Below are 21,335 nucleotides of genomic sequence, written 5' to 3'. Positions count from 1 at the left end.
TCGGCATTCTTCCAACAAAAGCACTTCTAACCAAAGCATTTCGTATAAAAACAATCTCAAACAAGCCTAGCTCAATGTTAAATCAGATTTTAGCTTGGTCACTGAATTAGGTACATTACTATGATAATGCACGTACGTAGGTAGATAACTTATAATAATGTACCTAACAAAGAACCAAAATCAAAATCTAATCAACGCAAGTTTCATCTTACTTGACGAGAGCAATATAAAAACTATTCACAATGTTCAATTATTATTATCAATACAAAGATATACTTACATCAACGAGTGTAGGAATAAATTGATTTTGAACTTATTATCCACGAGATTCGAACTTAATAGTCTTCTCACTTATCAATGATGAAGAATTTCATTAGACCGTAATGCTAAGTGACAATTATAAAGAATTATATTTACTAATCTGCCATGTTGTTCACCATCAACAAGAGAAATAAAAATGGGATATAATTTTAAAAAATTACATGTTGGCATATACTGCCGTCATATGCCGTCATATACAGTTTCTTGTTCTTTCCTTTGGCCAGTTCCCCTTCGTGCCATTCGAACTTATTACTAACTAATTCAAGGTCTGAATTGAAAGAATCCTTCCCTCGCCGGCCTCGCCGGCTACTTTGGCTAGAGAGTCCCCAACCTTCACGTAGCATGCATGTCATTTTTCTATTTTCTTAATGTAGACGAAGAATATTTTTCTGCATTATTTATGTACACATCCCATTTGGTTCTTTCTTGTATTTTTATTGTTAAATTTATTATCAATTTTCCCTTAGTTTATGCATTACAGAATCTCTGCAATTGAGGAATAAAGCAATGCCGGTACGTAGTTTATTGACAAATAAACCAATGGTTTGGCTTTTAGTTTTAAACGCAGTTTTTGCGGTACACAGGCCATCTACATTTGATTGTGAGCAAAAGAAAAATAAATACACAATCCAAATTCGAAAGCAACGTGATGTCTCAGTTGTAAAAGTACTTAATATTAGATATAAACAAAAGGATTAATTAAGCTTCTTTTAAGTGTTTGAGTGTACGTAAGCAACATATACCACTACTTTTAATGCTCTTTTATTATTGCTGCAATATTGGGCGGGAGAAAATGAGTGTAACCACAACATCTGACCGGGGTATATTACATCTTGTGGTTGGACCATGGTACAAAATGCCGATAATATCGGCGATATATCGCCGATATTATCGGTTTTACGGGGACCGATATTTTTTTAACTATCCAAATAGTTTTCGTCAAAATATCGCGATATTATCGATAATATCGTGATATTTTCGAAACTATCGCGATATTTTGACACTGTGTTAATCGGAGAAGAATGCCGGAGCAAATTAACCGAATCCCTAAATCCCCAAATTCAAATTCAAAGCAAATTAACTGAATCCCTAATTCCTAAATCCCTAAATTCGAATTCAGTACAAAAATGAAATTACATGCCGAAAATTCGAATTCTGTACAAAAATGAAATTACATGCCGAGAAGAAGAGAAGTAGGAGCCTGGGAACGTCGTCTTCCTCACGAATCCAAGACGGTTGGGACAATGTCGTCCTCCTCACCGACGACTACGATGAGTTCCGATCCATCGTCCGGTGTCTGTTGCCTCCGCTCAGTTTCTCCACAACCATTGATTTGCGATGACGCGACAGTTACGACTCGCCGACTGGGACTAACGACACGGCTTCTCCATGGAACAAGGTGGTTTGCAAGGCGGTTATGGAGTGGTGTCGACGACTGGGTTTAGGGCGGGTGAGATGGGAGAGAGAAAGACTGTGTGAGAGAGAGATCGAGAGGGAGGAGATCGTGTCGACAACTGGGTTTAGGGCGGGTGAGATAGGAGAAAGAGAGAGAGACTGTGGGAGAGAGAGATCGAGAGGGATTAGATCGAGAGGGATCAGATTGAGAGGGAGGACCGGAGGAGGAGAGATCGAGGGAAGACCGGAGGAGGAGACTCGAAGTGGAGTCTGAGAATAAGAAAGAGAAGGAGAGGGGAGGGTTAGTGAATTAGGTCTGACTAATAAGAGAGAGGGTAATCAATAGGAATGAACGGTAGAGATTTAAATGATTATGGTGTAATATAAAGTGTAAAATAATGTACTAATTAATTATATATAAATGATTATGGTGTGTTTAAATTTCTTTTATTAATTACTACATATTTTCTACATTCACAATGTTTGCCAGCTCGCTATATAATCAACTTAAATTAGTTAAATCCATCATGTAATGCATTTCCTTCCAATTTTTTGTGATAAACTAATAGATAATTGACTAAATAAACATCCTGCAAAGTTTCAATAAAAATTTCCAAGTTTTTCTTACAATTTCCGTGGTTTCTATATTATTTTTATCGATATCGATAATATCCCGATATTTCCGTAGATATTTCCGTGTTTTCGGACTACTAATATTTCCGATATCATCGATATTTAATACCTTGGGTTGGACTACCTGCCATTTAGCTCCTACTTTGGAGCTCAAAACTATTTGCATATTTGTGTGATGCTTTAACTGGTAACTTTCGTTGCGGCAAAGGGAGAAGTTATAACAAACTCTAGATTTCCTATTTTTGCTTCGACCATTGGAAATGCTTGAAGAAGAGTATATAATATATGTCAACTAGGGGGAAAATAAATAATGGAAAAGGTTTTAAAAATATTTTTTTTAACCCTTTAAAGACTATTAGATTATCCTTTTATTCTCAGATCCTTGAGAACATGATTAAAGTTGGGGATTTGAACCCTACACAAGAGAGGTCGGTATATTTTAACCTCTAGCGGTCAAATGTAACATGTGGATCAAAGAAAGAATAAAGCATCCAAATTATTTATAACTCAAGCCACTCAGTACTACGGTATGGTAGTATTCATCTTCACTTGTAAGTGAGAGGTCTTAGGTTCGAATCTCGTGGATAGCAAGACACTAGCCATCTGAGAATTATTTCACTAGACCTAATGACCAAATTAAGACCTTAAAGAATAATTAAATTCTATTAGATTGTTCATCAATTCTAATCTAAATTAATGCATGAAGGAAAATTGAGAAAACTGCACTATGTTCTTGATGCAATTCATATGCTTCTTAGAGTAGCCATCCCTTGCAACAATTTTAAACAATCATAAAATATAGGGCCTCGTTTGTCACGCCGTATAAAGCATTGGATAGGATAAATAATACGGGAGCAGTTGTTTGGTGCACTATCGTACTAAATAAGCACCCGCTAAATTATCCGGTCTATCAAATTTTATACGGTTGACACCGTACTATTAAAACACCACAAAAGCTCGGGATAATTAGTCGGGGTGCTATCCCCTCCATCTTCACGACCGCCACACCAAACCGACTCCGTCTGTGCTGCAGATGTCCTGCTCCTGAACTTATTCAAGCATCGGATCCACATGCTGGTAGTCTAGATCCAGATATGGATCCATTTCTACAACCTGAGTTCAGATCCGGATTCTCCATAGCCTTTAGGTTCGAGAGCAGCCTCGCCATCCTCCCTGCTCACCTCGGTCTCTCGATCTTGGAGCTTGCTCGCAGACCTCGCAGGGGCTAGACGCAGGGTGATGAGAGTCGCAGTTGACGCAGAGGAAGACGGAGTCGAAGCGACAAAATAGAGTTGTCGTCGCCGATTTTCACAAGTAGCAAAGCTTCGACGCCAGAGTGACCGGATAGAACTCGGCCCTCTTTCTCTCGCCTTCTCTATGCATCATCGTCCTCCCTGTCGCCATCGTCGTCCTCCGCGTCGCCATCGCTCTCCTAGTCCTCGTCACCTTCCTCGTCATCTTCTTCTTGTGGCCTTCCTTATCGCCTACTCGTCATCCTCCCTACAACAGGGTCTTGCAAAGAAACATGGTGCGGCAGAGATGATTTCAATTTGGGGTTCTTCTGCAACTGGCTGTTTGAATTCATTTGGGATTCTTCTGCAGTCGGGGAAGAAGAATAAGGGAGAGAGAGGGAGGGAGTTTGGGGGTGCCGCGGAGAGAAGCAGGGAAGAATTATTTGGGATGCTTCTGCAGTCGGGGAAGAAGAAGGAAGAGAGAGGGAGGGAGTTTGACGGGTGCAGAGAGATCTGCGAAAAAAAAAAAAAAAAGAAGATGATTTCACTTTTTTTTAAAGTTTTATTCCTCTTATCCGCTATAATACCAATTTTAAGTTTTATTCATCTTATCTGGTATAATACCAAACACAGTATAAATAATACCGTCATTAATCTGATACTGCACCAAACGCTCGACTAATTTAGTCAGTACTATCCGGTGGCTATTTATCCTATCCGACAGAAATAGTCAGTACAGTCTGAGCTGCCAAACGAGGCCTAGGTGTGTGAAATGAGTGCAAGTGGTGGATTACTTAGGAGGTTATAGGCTTCCTCTTTTAACACATTACATCATGAGTTCAAATTTTCCCCCTCCTTTTACTATAGAATAGTATAAAATATCACTTATACTTAAAATGTATATTAAATGAATTCATTAACGTACCATGTTTGTCTTCTTGCACTCATATTTGAATTTTCGTTTCCATAGATTAATGTACAGTAGGTTAAAAGCAAACAGCTGGAGTTGTCACTTTTCAATTGCATCTTCAACTTTGGGGCCCTACTTATCATAATCAAATGTTTAATTCATGAATTTTAGATTTTTGGTAGTAAAGGATGGGTGAGGTGAGTGTTATATTTTAAGGAAAACTAATGAAAATAACTTGAAAATTTTGAGTTTTAATGATAAAGACAAAATAAAGGGTAAAGTGAATAGTACCAGGATTGACTTTTTAGTGTAAAAATGTGGTTTTTTGTTAAAGTGAACCGTACCGGGTGCTTTTCGTTAAAGTTCCCTATATTTTATGAATATGAATAGAATACTTTATATTATTGGAGACGCCGTAAAATTTAAGGGTTTGCATTATTTTATTTATTTTTAGCCGGTTCTACATTATTGGACTAGTTGGCCATATGCCAGGTCCGATTCCAATACCAAGAAAGCAAATGGCCACATGCCCCATTTATTTATGAGTGATATTATTTACACTTAAAGGGTGGAGAAGTATGCTAACTTAGCTCTCCCTTTTTAAATGGTGTTCAAATATGCAACTAGTACCAAGTAGCCAATAATAATAGTAAAGAAACATTAGTATCATTTCTTAGTTACTTATGTTCATTAACAAAGATCTTATTAGTTTTCAGATTTTAATCGAAGTTACTAGCATGAATGTATCAATAATTTACATGTTAGTTACATAATTGTTTAAAATAAAAATTAGTAATTGATATAAGGTTTTAATCCTCACACCTTTATTAAACTCCTAATTAATTTTCAATAATATACGTGAAATGTACCATTTTTTAAATATGATTATATAAAATTCATTCAATTTTTTTCTAATCCATCTTGAAACTTATATGGGTACATTCTTTTTTGTTGATTTGAGAATGTATCCATGTCAAATTTAATCGAAGAAATTTACTTATCTTATTAAGCTTAATATATATATAGTGTGTGTGTGTGTGTGTGGTTTTCAAGAATGTAACCACTTTTTATTACAATAATTGTTTTGTTAAGTAACTTAATTTTGATGATTGTACCCATGTTTATATGTGTGTATATATATATATACACGTATATGTGTGTGTAGAATATATTTGAGAGTATAATTTATATTTTAATATTTTCAATCCCACAAGCTATGGGTTTTTATTCAAAATCTCATTAATGTAAATAACGCCAAATTTCAAATTTTAAATAAAAAAATAATAACCTACATAAAAATATATTATTATATTAATATCAGAGACTGCAATATATAGATGAAAACTTATACATGTATCTTTATATCATTGATATTAACTATGACAATGACGATGTATTTGTGCCATGAAAGTCCTTATCTCTGTAACATTAGAACCTACATAATATCTACATATATAATATAGCTTCTTTTATAAATTTTTAAGTATAAACCTCATCCTAGTCATTATCCTTTCAAGTAGGATAATGCTAAGGAGATCAAAATTTTAAACCAAATTTACAAATTAAATGACGTTTCACTAATTTCAAAAACACTGGCAATAAGAGTTGGAAAACCCGAAAGCGCTCATACGCGACTGACCCAAATATCCCCTTCATCCATAGAAATTGTTAGCCATGTCGTTGTGTGCATTCTTCCTGACTACAAATACAATTAGAAAGCGTGATTGCGCCCACACGCAACTGATCTTAATAATCAGTGTGCTTTTTGTGTTGCAAAAGTATGTAACCCTAATTATCTTAAGCATAGGTAATATGAGTAAGAAAGTGCAACGTGACTGATCTTAGACCGTTTCTTTCGTGGAAATTGCCAATTACGTCGCGTGTGGTTCTTCCTAACTACAAATGCATGTAGATTGTAGACCCTATTACCAAAAGCACGCACACAATAAGAACCGGAAAGCCCTAAACGCCTTCATGAGCGATTGACGTTACCATTAGCCTTTTTTTTTAAAGGTTTTTTTAGCCAAAATAGTTTCTCAGATTTGCATAAAATCACTTTAGTCTCTGAGATTTGAAATCAATAGAAATAATCATTGAGTTTGTCCACAATCAATCATTTTACTCATTCCATGAAAAATCTCCATTAAATAAGGCTAAAATGATACAAACTAGCCTCAAATTTTGTCAAATCAATTAGCCCATTGTTTATTAAATTAAAAATATTTTTGTCATTTTGGTCTTTATTTAATATAATTTTTCATGGAATGATCAAAATGATTGATGATGAACAAACTCAGATGACACTTCTATTAATTTCACATCTCAATGATCAAAGTGATGAATTATGCAAATCTTAATGAGCATTTCAACTAAAAAGTTTTTTTATTTTTTTTATATTTATATTTGGCTAATTGTTGGTTGTTTGCTGCCAGTGAGTAGGAGTTGAAATCTTCTGCACCCAAAAGCCTCTGTGGCTCCCCTGTGGCCCCTCTCAGGATTTGACACTTGTCCGCTACTTCACTTTTAAACACCGTTAACTCTCTGATTGAGAATCTCGCTGTATACTTCCAGATCCCCGATGCCACAAACCCAATTCACAGAGACCCGCCATAGCCGTGAGGTGCGCGGCTGCCAGTCGGAGTTACGAGAAATCGAAGCCCTCCGCCGCCATTGATGGGGCTTTTCCCAGTATATCCTTTCGCGCTTTAATCCTTGTACAATTACAAAACCACCACTTGGAAGAAGAAGACTTTTGGTGTTGGGAGGATAATGATCACGGTGGCGACGACCGTCCGTTGCTTGGAAGCCATGTGCTATAATTTTGTAGGGGTGAAGATGGCAGGGAAGGGAGGAAGGAGGAGGCGCTATGGTTTCTGTGGGTTGAGAGGTAAAGAGGGTGAGATTGAGAGAGCTAGAGCGCGATGGAGATGGATCCATTTATTTATTTATTTTTTAATCCTTTTCAGAGTTAACAGTGTTAAACTAGAGTTAGTAGTTGACTGGTGTCAAATTCTAAGAAAGGCGATAGGGAGGAGAGATTTTTCAATCTGACCGTCACACGAAATAGTACATCATGTGTCCCTATATAAATGGTGGGTTATGTGTGTTAAAAAGGTTAATAACTTAAAAATAAAATTTTCTACCATTTGCATAAAAATACGTGATGTACTACCCGTATTCCCGTCATAACTAAAAATTTCTCCCTAAAAAGGTCATAGAGGCTTTTGGGTGCAGAAAATTCCAACTCAGTGAGTACTGAGTAGTGAGCACAGAGAGTGTTAGCTGTCAAAACGTTATTCTGCCCCTTTGTTTGGGATGCTCTTTCCATTCCTTCCTATTTGTACGGTCACGGTTAAGCTATGTTAATATTTTATATTTTTATTGTTTTTTTGTCTTATTATCTGTATAAAAAATTAATATAAAATATTAACATAACTTAACCGTAATCGCATGAAATAAAAAAGGATGTGAATGACATCTAAACAGAAGTGCAGACAACTTCCAAACAAAGTGGTTGAAGGGATCGAGAAGATATGATGATGTTTTAAATTTTCCGCCAAAAAGTGATCTTGCATTGGTGTTGGTGAAATAGATGATTGGTTTAAGATACGATGTCAACGATGACAATGATTGTCTTTACTTCTTGATGATGAGCCTGCTTTCCTGGGCCTCAACGCTTGAAGTTTGGTAATCTGTCCCCTTAAAAGCTGAAAAAGGTTATCATTTAATTCTTCTTACCTACTTGCTCCCACCAAATGGGTGACATTGTTTGGGGACTCTCAATATTTAAGATGGTTCAAAATTTCTTTTGACTGTAGTAAAGGAAACGTCATATGTATGGAAATATGATGCAACCATGACGGTGAGTTTAGGAAGAACACTACTTAGGTGCACGTTGAAAGTCTCATTGTTCATTCAGTTGTGATTAATAAATTTTTAGTATATACATGTTATAATAAGAATCTCTCACGTGAGCAATCATCATTTAAAGCTCACTACTATACAAAAAATCAAACAAACCTAATGATTATACAAAAACTCTATTATTGGTCCACAATTAATATTACTTTAGTCTAAAGTAAGGTTTTCAATTGCACTGTTCCGATGAATAGTGTTTTGGGATGAATTCTGAGTTATTTACAAAATTGCCACCGCCTCTTTATTGACGTTCAGATTGGAAATTATAATTTATTTACGAAATTGCCATTGCTTTTCCACAGTGAAAAGGCGCCCATGCGCCAATCATCGTGAATTGCTTGGTTCCGTTCGTTTCCATCCCCTATTCCAGGGGATCGTATGGATCCCGTGATCTTGACATGTTCATCGTACATTGTGCGGTTAGAAATCATTTCAAAATTTAAAATTAAATACAAATAGTAGCTAATGAAAACTGACCGTACGATATATGATGAACGGGTCACACTCACGGGATCCCTAAGATCCCAAGAAAAGTATCCGGTGATGATCTTTGAAGGACGGCTGCGCCGCTAATGCGATCCTTCTTCCCAATGTGACCAGCCACATTGTCACCAAGGTCATCGAGTACGGTCGGAAGCATGTCGAGGGTCGAGAAGGCGATAACACTGACGTTGGCAAGAGCGCCAATTAGGTTCTCAAGAAGTTGAACGGACTTCATCAACGAGATCAAAGTTGATCAGAATGTTCTCTTTGATCTTATCTTAATGAGTATCGTGATCCCAACTCTTTGTTATTATTAGTTCAATTTCTTTGTTCGAGTCACTGTAGAGTTTTCTATCACTAAAATGCAGGAGTGGCTCCGACTCTCAATTCTTCAACAGCTGCACCCGAAACGGTTTGATTTGATTAGGAGTCTTAATCTGCTTGAATAATTATATATATTGTTTCACTGTCTGTTATACAAATTACCACAAAACAAGAAAGATTTAGTCACAAGTAAATAAAACTATAATTCTTTCTTAATAAGAGCTGCAAAATCTGTCTTGGATCAATAATTTTGAGGGGAGGAACGATTTGGTTTGGTTCACAAAGACGGTTTATAAGGCAGGGCCCTATATTCATCTTCAGATTGGTCCATATATTTGTTCAGAATGGAATTTTGGGTAATGATCATTTTCCTCAGCAGTTTATATTTCGTCAATGAGATTTTTTTTGAATGTTTCTATTTTCTTTAGGGTGTTTCCAGTTTGGCTGAAATTTGTTCCAGCTTCAGAACAGATAATGAGCCTTTTAAGGTTTGTGTTTTTTTTTACTGAGGATGTGTAATTTGAAAAGTTGACGTTTTAGTCATTTGTCATAATTAATCAATGATTAGTTTTTTACCATACACAAAATATTTAATTATAATTTTCGTGCCCTGATTTCATATTAGGCGACTTATCTTCATAAGAAAAATTCCACCGTTCTCAATTTTTTTGGTAAAGTTAGCAGCTTCTCAAATTCTCTCTCTCTCTCTCTCTCTCTCTCTCATTTACCATCTTATGATTTATAGCGGTTGCATATTATAGTAGTACTTCGTTTTGATTTGTAAACAAATTGTATAACTTTATTTTTGTCTTCGGTTATAGTATAACGTTTAACGATTGAATTTTTAAGATGGTTTAGCAATTTTTTCATGAACTTACTATTCCTACCAGATGCCCAAGTATTATGTCTTCTACTTTTCTACTTTCCTTTTCTGTGTTTTTCCTCCATGTAGTAGGCTGATTACTTCAAATTATGATATTGATGACACATTACGATCTACAAATAGATGTTTCTTATAGCATGCATATCCATATATAGCAAGCAAAATTTGACTTCATTAGATCTTAGGTATTATGTCTTTTTAGTTGCTTTGTGGGGAAACTATTCATGCCTGTTGTGACTAATACATTCAACGCCCGCAACAAAGCGTAGACACATTTTCTAGTAACTCTCTAAACTAACTCTCTAAACTAGAGGGTGATTGGAGTAATTTTCTTGGGGAGCTCCTAAAGAAACTTTCTGGAGTTCCTAAAATAACTTTATAGTCTTTTTAGCTAAAATTTAACTTAAAATAGAGAGCACTAGAAAATATGCCCGCGCTTTGCTGCGAGAATTGAATGTACCCTCAACCACATGAATAAGACACATTTAACCTGAATAAATTGAACACAATCATGAATGAACTCAGCGATATGCAGTGAATGGGGTTAGTTAGATATGCAGCTTGACTTTTATCTACATTCAACTCAGTTGACATGAAAAGACATTGTACAATTAGCACAAATGGTTTAAGAATCACATTAACAGTAAGTATAGCACATTCGTAGCTATAGAGATGGCATTTAAGATCATATGCAAGACAACAGTGGAGATTGGTTTAGAATCAAATTGGCAACAATCAGAGCAACCTTGTAAAATCACATTTAGTTTCATTTGTATGAGTCAAAAAACAAAGAAAACATGTATATCAACTTGTCATATTTGATAAAACGAAAAGCATGGACAATTCAGTGCACCTTGGTTGCACATTTGTCATCTCCAGCAGCTCATATCGGCCACCCCCCACTGGAATTCAAGGCTGAGAGAAGCCTTCCGTGGGAGTTGTCATCTGAAGCACCACTCTTATCTTTGCCTTTGTCCGATTTGACATCTTGCTTATTATTGCATGGATGCCAAGTTGTTCCAACAGCCTTCGACGTACATATATCTGAAATGCGGTCTTATCCTACTGTTAGATGCAAAGAGAGGAGCCCTAATACCATATTCTCAAGAGCTTCATAGAAAGCTCTTTTGTTTCTCTTTGACAACCATTGCAAGGAGTGCAATTAAAATTTAATCAAAATACCTCATTTCGCATTCATAATAAACCTGAAAGTGACTTCATAAGATGAAATTAACCCAATTACGTGTGAAAGGAAACCTTCCATTAAATGAATGAAATATTCAATGTGGATCAAAACCAAAACCAAAACAAAACAAACATCGACAACTGCCCTAGTTGGTGCTTGCTCCAAAGGTCTTCCTCCTCCTCCTGCCATCCTTTAATTGAAACCCTAATTTTCCTTACTACCAAATAATGCTATTTTCAATCACTTCTACCGTAATTAAAATAAGTACAGAGTATATACAGAGTATATACAGAGTCATAAACACACAAAATTCAGTTTTCCATTCTAAAAAATGAATGAAAACACATACACCAAGTCAATGTTCCTCCTGTATTCATTAATCCAATGATGCATCAAATACAACAACAACAAAGCCTTTTCCCACTAAGTTGCATCAAATATAAAAATTAAATTATACCTCTAATTTATAACCTTTTGATCTTGCTTCATCTGCAGCTAAACCAAAATCTGGACAGTCCCCAATATAATTCTGTCAAAAACCAGATAGCAACACCATGTAAAAGCCATATTGGGTGTCTACACCCACACTTATCAATTTACACAAATTTGAAATTTGAATCACTTGGACTTCAAAAATATTTGCACAGAAATTCAAAAGAAGATGAACAGTACTGGGCAATTGAGACTCACCTAAAACTGCTACCGAGCTATGCTGCACGGAATAGTGATGCGCCGTGAAGAGAACTCTGCGCTGTTGACAAAGTCCCAGAATAACCTGGAAATTTATAGGGGTCAAATTTTATAGCCAAAGGAGCAATCATTTACTGAATTATAAAGAAAAACCCTAAATAAACAATCAATCAAACAGAACCAAATCATATTTACCAGCTTGAAAATTTTGAAAATTTTCGTACTAAACCCAATTATAAAGGGAATGAGTGTACTGTGTACCTAATGAAGTATTACACCACTGTTGATGGCAGACTGGGTAGTGCATGCAGCATCAGTATGCACTCCATAATTGTCTCTCTGTTTTTTTTTATGTCAATCTATATGACAAATGATTTGGGAATTAATAGGGGTGCAAAATGGATAGAACCAAGAATTGAAATCAAGGGAAAACACACATCCAATTTGATAACAGTCAAACTGCTGGTGTGGTGCAAAATGAGCAATTTTAAACTCATAAAATAATCTGTACCCCTCTCTTCCCCCATTTTCTGTGCAATTCACCACCTAAACAATGCAATAAAAAACCAAACGGAGGGATTTTACACATACATATATCATTCCGTCTCTCAAATTTACACCAATGATGCATGCATGAACCTCAATTAATCCCGTATTGCGAGTGAAATTTCCATTTGAACCACTAAATCAGAACAACCACCACCGGGTAAGCAAACATGAGCTACTTTCATAAAAAATTAAAATTAAAGACATAAACTTCACACAGCTAGAACCTGACAACCAGCCTATAAATTAAAACAAAAACCAGGCTCAAACATATGTATTTCCATAGATGCATGTATAAAGCTGTACATACACACCTGTATAATTGTGTAACCACAGAGGATTTGGGAAAGTTTTCAACATACCTGCGTATCGCAGTAGCAAGTTGAATTGCTAGCTTTCATCCCTTTTTCGGGCCGGGTTTTGCAGCATCTACATTCACCTATAGTGTTTAAAATTTTCGGTCAGAGAGCAAGAAGAAACGTAATAAAATGCTCCAAAGGGTAAACCCCAGCAAGCAATAGAGTATTTATTGAATGCCATATGGCAATTAAGAGTCAAAGGTACCTTAAAAATAACATCTCTAAAATCAATTTACCAACAACAACAACAACAACAAAGCCTTTTCCCACTAAGTGGGGTCGGAACAACAAAGCCACCAATTATAGTTAAATTTCTAGCCTAAAATCAATTTACCAAACCCCTAAATCTAACAATTTTAACAAATACTATAGCATCAATTGATTTAACCCTATACACACTTAATTTCTAGCCTAGCATCTACGAACAGAATAAGTACAATCTTCCTAGCCTCTGTCATTAGCAAATAGCAACAGGGCAAGTTACAATTGATCAATAATATTTCAGATATAAAAAGTTTAAATATGGTTCTAGTCAAATGTAGAAAACTAACATCTCTCCTTTTCTCAGCTCATCCATTTTTGCATTTCCAACCAATAATCGAGAAAGTGAGGGGAGGGCGCTACAAAGAACGCATAAGAAAAAAAGAAAGAAATTACATTTGTGATCAACCATCAAAGTAACAAACCACAGTGAAAAATCAAATATTTGGCTTCGCATAGAGAATTAATTTTGTTTAATGGAATAATACAAAATCCCATCCAAACATTTCACACAACCAGGGCCATCTATTCCAATTTCCAAGCTTCATTCACAGGAAAAGAATCGGGGCCAATATCGATAATGCCGTGAAAATTAAGACGATTTCATATTTGATTTAGTGAAATTTCACACAACCTAGAAAATATCAGCACAATTTCAGGCCAAAAATAAAATGCAACAAATAAATAGGCCATGCAAACCTAACCGCATTGCACAAAAGATTTGGAAATGATTTTTACCTTTTCAATCAATTGATGCAGGCATGGGCTTCGGTTATGGTTCAGTCTCTGCAGGCATGGCCTTCAGTTATGGATGGTTGTCTGGTATATTGGTTATACACAATGATCAATCACACACAAAGTTATGATAACACTTGAAAGAATAAGGCCAATCAAGAAGGATATTTCACTCAAATTAGATCATACACACACTGTATCGTCCTCTAAATCCTAAGAGAAAAAGTGTGAACACCACAACCTCAGGTTCAAAAATATTGTGACTGATCTATAAAATATAGCATATCATTTCATTAGACCTAGCCTAAATTCAGGTGCTTAAGCACATTAAGATATAATTTCTACCTAAAAGGAGAGACCACAACAGCAGGAACAAAGCTTTATAACTTTTTCTTTTCTGGCAAGTAAATTAAACTGCCCCAAGCTAATACAATAGAAGCTTACTTTTCAACGGGAAGCTAGCTGTACTGTGATCTTCCATGAACCTATTAAAATGGAAACAAATTTCTACTCAAATTGTAAGAAACAAAATATAAAAAAAAAAAAACCCTAGCAAATTCATGTTATCTTCATTATAAAGATGATTTTGGAGAAGATAAACTAAATGCATCCACACATCTGTAAACACACACACCCACTTACTGTTTGAACATCTGCTTCTCTTCCCAATTTGCCAGATGTTCCAAGTTCACCTAATGAAAGATAGAACAATTACCATTAGAACTATCTTATCAACGACTGCAATTCCGAAACGGATCAACACAGGCTTCGAAACACATACAAATCAAAAGGTAAACTCTACAACCTTAGAAACTTTATTAATAAGATAAACCACTCTGCAAGTTAATGGTTTCGTGTGGTAGTAAAATAGTTGGAAAATGAATTACCAGTTTTACTTCCAGTAACCATGCTGTGAACTCTGGTCGTTTGTTCCTATACACAACAATCAAATTCAAGTGGGAGAAGTAAATCTCTTTTTCCTACGTTTCCTCATCAGCCAAACAGAAACTTTAAAACCCTAAAACAGTAGAAAATTCAGCAAACATACCACATATCAGTTTCTCTGATGATCCCATACTTCCCCCATGAATTCATCACCGCTCCTACCTTTCCTCTCTCCTTCTTCTTCATCTCTCTCTCCTCCTCCTCTTCCTCTCCTTATCTCTCTTCCACCTCTTATTTTCTCTATCATCATCTTTCTCCCTCCTCCTCATCGTTTTCCGCCTCCTGTCTCCGTACTACGGATCCGAATCCTCCTCGCTACTGTACCGCCTCCGGAGTGTCGGAGAGTGACCCGCTTGCGGGAGGAGATGACGACGGAGGCGCCTTCAAGAGCCGATGCCTTGAGTGGAAGCCGTCACAATTGCTACCTTGTCGTCAAAGGGCAATAGGCAAACAATAAAATACAAATTCAACAAATCGGGAAAAAAAAAACAGAAAAGGAAAACCTTACACCCGATGCTATAATCTGGAGGTGGAGCATGGAGCTGCAAGCTGAGAATGGCGAGAGAGAATCGGCGAGGGATTTGAGGGAAACTACAGAGTGAGAAAGGGAGAGGGATGGGGGATTCGATGGATGGTTACACAGAGAGACTCGGGAGAGAAAAAGAGGGAATGAAAAGGGAAAGGAAACGGACGGAAAAGGCGATGGCAATTTTGTAAATAACTCAAAATCCATCCCAATTTACTGTTCATATGAATAGTGCAATTTCCCCTCTACTTTAGACTAAAGTAATGATTATAAATGCTTTGAGAGGATAAGACATAACTAATCACAGAAATCAGATTCATTAACCTTGATTAAGCTTAAACTGAAATTAAAGTAGTTTAAAACCAAATCAAACTGTACATGATGAAACGTGATTATCATCATCAACGATAGAACAGAAACTGGGCTATGGCATCCACAATGAAATTAAGAACACAAATGATGGGATTCCTTGAAAGCATATCTCATTAAACTGGGCAGCCTTTGGCAACAACCCCGGGCGCCGTTGGACACTCGGCCAACGGGCACTGGTCACTGCCTTCAAGACCCCACCATTGAGGCCCATTGATCCCCTGTGATTGAAGGGAGAAATACATGAGAACTCCCATGAACGCAAGGCCAGCATCCAAAGAAGCAGAGAGAATATAGTTATGTCTAGCCCACCAGCCCTTGTGCCTTTTGTACACATAGAAGCTGAAGAAAATACCAACTGTAAACCATGTTATGTAGTGCACGGCCTTAGCCGGCGGCATGGAGCCCGTTGCACCGAGGATTATGGGCATGTTGATGAGCCTGATCCACAGGTGGTTGGGGAATTTCTTTGAGAGGAACCAAACTGGAACGGGTGCAAGGAGGCCGATGAGGAAGAACCGGTTCATCTCCTTGTAGACTCCATAGCTGGTAAACATTCGGAGTGGGCCTATGACCCCCCATATGATCGAAGCATGGTAGAACACATCATCTCCCGGGCATGTCCACGGACTTCCCTCTGGCAAACTTGATGTATCGCAGATGTGCTCGATGGATTCGAGAAGCCACCATGCTGTGCCAAAGTATACACTTGAAGCCACAATAGTTCCCACTAGCTGAACATATATATAAGAAAAACATCCCAGACCCAGATCATATAAGTGTGATTATAAAAAATAAAATAAAAAAATATGCACAATAAAACAAAGGTATTTAATCGGAAGTAAAAGTGAGGGACACTGAACAAATAATAAGCCATATATAAACCAAAGTTTAGTGCGCTTTTATCATAGAAGGGAATACTTTTATCAAATAAGTGTAATTAACTAGAATTTCTCTATGCAAGGTGTACGTCCTTAGTTTAGGATGGATTTTGTTTCGATAATGTGTTAACAACACATTGTCAGTCGGTCCTTTAATTAAGAATGGACATCTAGTCCAGAGAACAACCGTAAGAGTAATTATAATACAAATATGAACAATTACAACAAGGATATTGCTGCTACTATTGATCGATTTATAGTTACCTGTGCAATAAACATTGACTTAGGCGGGATCTTCATGTAGTGACCTAATTTGAAGTCACCAAGAAAAGTGAGTGCTTGTACCATGCTGATGTATCCATATGTCTTAAATGTCACATTAGCAATAGGCTTCCCCGGGTAAATATACCCGATAACGAGCTCCGTGATCACATTCAGCCCCGGTTGCTGCACAAATACAATTAAATGATAAATCGAAACTTTTGATGAGTCTCTTCGGATGAAATTCGCAATGCGCTGATTATACCTGGTTTGTTGTGGCTTGAATAATGCCGATGGGCAAGGTGAAAAATAAGGCAATGCCACAAGCCATTAAAACTCCCCACCATGGAAGTTGGAGCTGTTTTCCAAAACCTTCACAAGCAAAGATGGAAAGGCCAACCATTAAAACAAGGATGAGTTGAAACCACCATTGAGGGACAGAATCATAGTTCTTTTTCATCAGCCGGGTGTGGACGTCGCCAACTTGATCTTTCACGACACTAGTTGTCTTCTTCCACATACGCCAAATTGATCTGATCATGTATGAACAAGTTATTAATTAGCTTTGAACAAGAGTATGAATTGAGGGCATTGATTTTGACGCTCCTGTTTTCTCTTTCAGCACTCCTCTCATTGTTTTTGTCCTCGATAAGTCTGCTTTGGTTTATTAAATCCAAAGGCTAGAAAAAAATAGAAATTGCACATGAAGAACAAGAGTTCGAAAATCACTTCCCAAAGTTAAAAATGATGCTGAACTTACTTTCCATGGAAGAGGGCAACATGTGAAATAGTAGCTGTAAGAGTGGCAAAGCTCAAGCCATAACTGAAGGCAAAGAAGGTACTGAGATAGAGTTTACTGTAATTGTTATACGCTTCACGATCGATGTCGAAAGTTGTTTGATTCAGAACCCGGGAAAGATCATAGGTCTGGCCCGTCGAGTCGAAAGTATGAGAGGTGAAGATTGGAAACTTCTTAGCGTCATATGCATTGGACCAATAAGAAATGGGGGTAAGAATGTAGAGGATCGAGACAAAACCAACTAACAAGTTGATAATGGCAAACCCAGGTGTGGCTAAAGGGCTGCCCAAGAAGCCAGCAATGGTGGACCAATCGAAGCCAAAAGAGCCAATGCCAAGGCCATTCATGCCAGAACCAATCTGTTGAGCAGTGATGGAGCTCTTCCATATCAAGCAAACAATGGAGAAAGCAGAGATGGAGGGGAAGAGAAATCCGGGAAAAATGTAGTAAGCAAAGCTGCATACGAAAACCATGAGGAAGAACTGCAGTCTAGTAACACCTCCCTTTGGTCTCTTTTCCTTCTCATGTAATGCCCTGCCATTCAAAATTATAATTTTCTTCAGTAAAGATAGAAAATCAAAGAAATGTCATTCTATTTATGTGATAAATTTTTTCAATCCAATCACTCACATATGTGGGTCTTAACTTTTTCCACATGGCAGTGCATGATTGACTGAAATACCTACATAGTGACATTCCGTTGCAGAGAAGTTTTCTCAATATAGAGGATTTGGTAATAAAATACCTGAAGAGAGAAACTTGAACCAGATTTGCAGGCCACCACATGTAAGGGGAGTCAACAAGGTATTTTCTGAATAAGCCAGCCCATCCATACCCAAGCATCTGAAAGATTTCAAATTTCACAACAAAAGAATGACTTGCTGAACAAGAAAACAGAAAAAAGAAACCCTAGTCGTAAATCAGCCTTTGGTATCCAAACTTGCCTGAGTAGTCTGTGCTAACAAGAAGGCTGCTGCAGGATGCTGCTTCCTGTGGTAGAAGGCCTTGACAATCGTGATGATGTGTACTGCATAAACGCCGCCTGCTCCCGAGTTTGCAAATATGGTGATCAACACATGTTCTTTCAGATTGAAAGGCCCTGGATTCATTGTAAACGACCATTTTGTGAAGGGGACTCGGAATTTTCTGGTTGGAAGGGTCGCAGCCATCAACTTTCCCAGAGGAAGGACAACAATCTGAGCGGAGACTGAAGAAACGGACAGCTGATTCGTTCGGAACCCAAAGAATTCGTTGACAAAAGAAAGAATCACGCACGATAAAATCCCAAGAACCCATGTCCGAAATGTCAAGGTTGGCTGTGAAGGGTCGTCGGTTATTGGAACAGTTAGCCAAACTTCCTCAATGGGGCTGTCATTCACTTCATCATCACCTACATCGACAAATCGGAAACAGTTCGGATTAAAATGCCAGGATTACTTGGCCCTTCACCGTCCACGATGTTAGTCATGAAATTTTCCGGACAACTTGATATAAATCATTGGATAGACAATGCATATATACACATATTCTTAAATTAAAAATTTAGGAAAATAGTTACAAAAAGACAATAAGCCGTCCATTTATTGCCATTTTATTAGACAGAGATCATAAGGAGCACTACTTGGCTAGGTTTACCAACCGATGACATCAATGTCCGATTGAAGCTTGCCGGGCAACTTTGCTTCAGATACTCCATCGAAGCCATTGAAGCTGCCCACCATCTTTATCGCTTTCTCTCTGGTCTCTTTTCCTCCTCCTTTTTCTCGATCGAAACTCACATCAAACCCCTCAATGGCTACAAGAAAATGGCACTCTCTATATACAAATTCCTTATTGTTTACTTTGTTAGCTTGTTAGGAGACAGACTGTTGCTCTTCAAAATAAGGAAATGGTAGGTGTTTTGGCCTACTAACCATCTGCTGAAGTCTCTGCAGATTGTTAGTCAATTCATATAAAACCATGCATCTAAATTTGGAAAAAAGTTTTAATCTGACGAAAACCCTCTTAGTGTTAATTACATTAATACCCCCTTGAGGTTTTTTTGAATCTTCACAAATTTTTTTCAGATTTGAAACATTACACCAACATACCTTCATATTTTAATACACTTTCACAAATACCCCTTCGGTCGAAAATCTGTCTATAAAAAGACAAATTTACCCTTATACTTAATTATTCAATAAATAAACAACTTTTATAAATAATAAGAAAAAGAAAATCAATTAATGACACACTCCGACCCGGAATGTCCACTAAGACTCCGAATCGAGTTATGTTGGCCGACACCTAGAAGGTGACGAAGCTATAAAGTGTAGTGATGTGGAAAATGTGAATAAATTTAAACCTAAATGTGCCTAAATATAAGAGTGCGCTGGTGAGCGAGAATGAACCCATTTCACACGTGACGTCAGAGTATAAGTAAAGTACAGTAGAGTGGATTGAGAATTATACCCTCGGAGATATCCACTTATACTGAGATTTGCCAAGAGTCCTCGTCGATAAGAAAGCTTCGCTACTAAGACCTGGAGGGGCGAAAATAAGGGTGAGTGAGCCTGAAAATAAAGTTTTTTAAAAACCTTTCTAAAAACATCGTAACCCCTCGCTGTAAAACAAGTATAGTTTCCAAAATGTACTTACTACGTATAGTATAAAAATACTTACCGTAGCCTGCAAAATCTCAAGAATTCATTACGACACAATATCTCGTAAATAAAAACGTGACAACCATTATTTGAAATCTCAATAGTAGCATAATAAAATCAGATGCTCATCGCTCTATTCTAGCACACAAGTCAGAGTCACCTAATGCAACTTGTACGACTGAACTGATGCTCATCAATCTATAATAGCATACGAGTCGGAGTCGCCTAATGCGACCTGTACAACAGGACTGGTTGTAATCATAATATACGCTCTAGTGCTATAATCACGTGAAGACTGGCAATATTCGTGGTCACCTACGAGTCGGAGTTGCCTAATGCAACTTGTACGATATAACTGACACCTACTTTGATCCAAGGCAAGCGTGCGGTGCGAATGTGAACATACACGTGAAAGACTGGCCCTGGGAGAGCACTAACACCATGGTGCAACAATGATGAGCAGACTACATAAATATAAGCATGCCACAGTGATTCAACAATTTTAGTCAATATCATACTATTCATGACCATAAATAGAATTAAGGCATCCCCTTATAAAGAGCTTACCTGTGCATCCCGTAGGATTATTTTATCATTTCCCAACAATAAGGCATTTCTTATAAACGTAAGTTTAATCATGGGAATCATGTAGAGAATTTATTAATAATTGTATACATGGAAATTAACCAATATATATCAAAGAAAAGATCCACTCACAAATCATGTCGTTGAGTCGAACCTGCCTCGTAGCGTCGAAAGTCATTGCGATGCGTTTCGCCTAGAAATGAAACCATTTAACATAAATATATAATGTATTAACGTATAACGCATTTTTCGTACAAAGTACAACTATTAAAAAAACTATTTTAAAACGGTCAAATTTCAAAAAACGGAGGGCGGAATCGGGTCCGGCACGTTGAGAAACCTAAGGAGGGACCTCTGGTTCCTCCCAATGCTGCCGCACGCGCCGCCACAAGGTTGCTGCACAGGCAGCCACGCTCAGCCCATGCGTCGTCACCACGATTTTTGCAGATTT

General features: G+C 37.3%; 2 protein-coding genes across 2 annotated transcripts; both read right to left on the bottom strand.

The window, feature by feature from the left end:
- Window positions 1–15,786: 15,786 nt before the first annotated feature.
- LOC139187636 (oligopeptide transporter 1-like) lies at window positions 15,787–18,478 on the bottom strand. The gene is made up of 5 exons (XM_070807477.1): window positions 18,403–18,478; window positions 17,619–18,191; window positions 17,124–17,391; window positions 16,862–17,044; window positions 15,787–16,450 (listed from the first exon to the last, which is right to left on the bottom strand). Exons 1-5 carry the CDS (start codon window positions 18,441–18,443, stop codon window positions 15,833–15,835), a joined length of 1,683 nt encoding a protein of 560 aa, XP_070663578.1. The 5' UTR covers window positions 18,444–18,478; the 3' UTR covers window positions 15,787–15,832.
- A 99-nt stretch (window positions 18,479–18,577) lies between these two features.
- Window positions 18,578–19,378, bottom strand: LOC139187533 (oligopeptide transporter 5-like). The gene is made up of 2 exons (XM_070807839.1): window positions 19,297–19,378; window positions 18,578–19,047 (listed from the first exon to the last, which is right to left on the bottom strand). The coding sequence occupies exons 1-2, from the start codon at window positions 19,376–19,378 to the stop codon at window positions 18,578–18,580; spliced, it is 552 nt and encodes a 183-aa protein (XP_070663940.1).
- Between the last annotated feature and the right edge of the window lie 1,957 nt (window positions 19,379–21,335).

The sequence above is a fragment of the Malus domestica genome, chromosome 11 (assembly GCF_042453785.1).
Source record: "Malus domestica chromosome 11, GDT2T_hap1".
Classification (NCBI taxonomy): Eukaryota; Viridiplantae; Streptophyta; class Magnoliopsida; order Rosales; family Rosaceae; genus Malus; species Malus domestica.
This window is presented reverse-complemented; position numbering and strand designations above follow the sequence as displayed.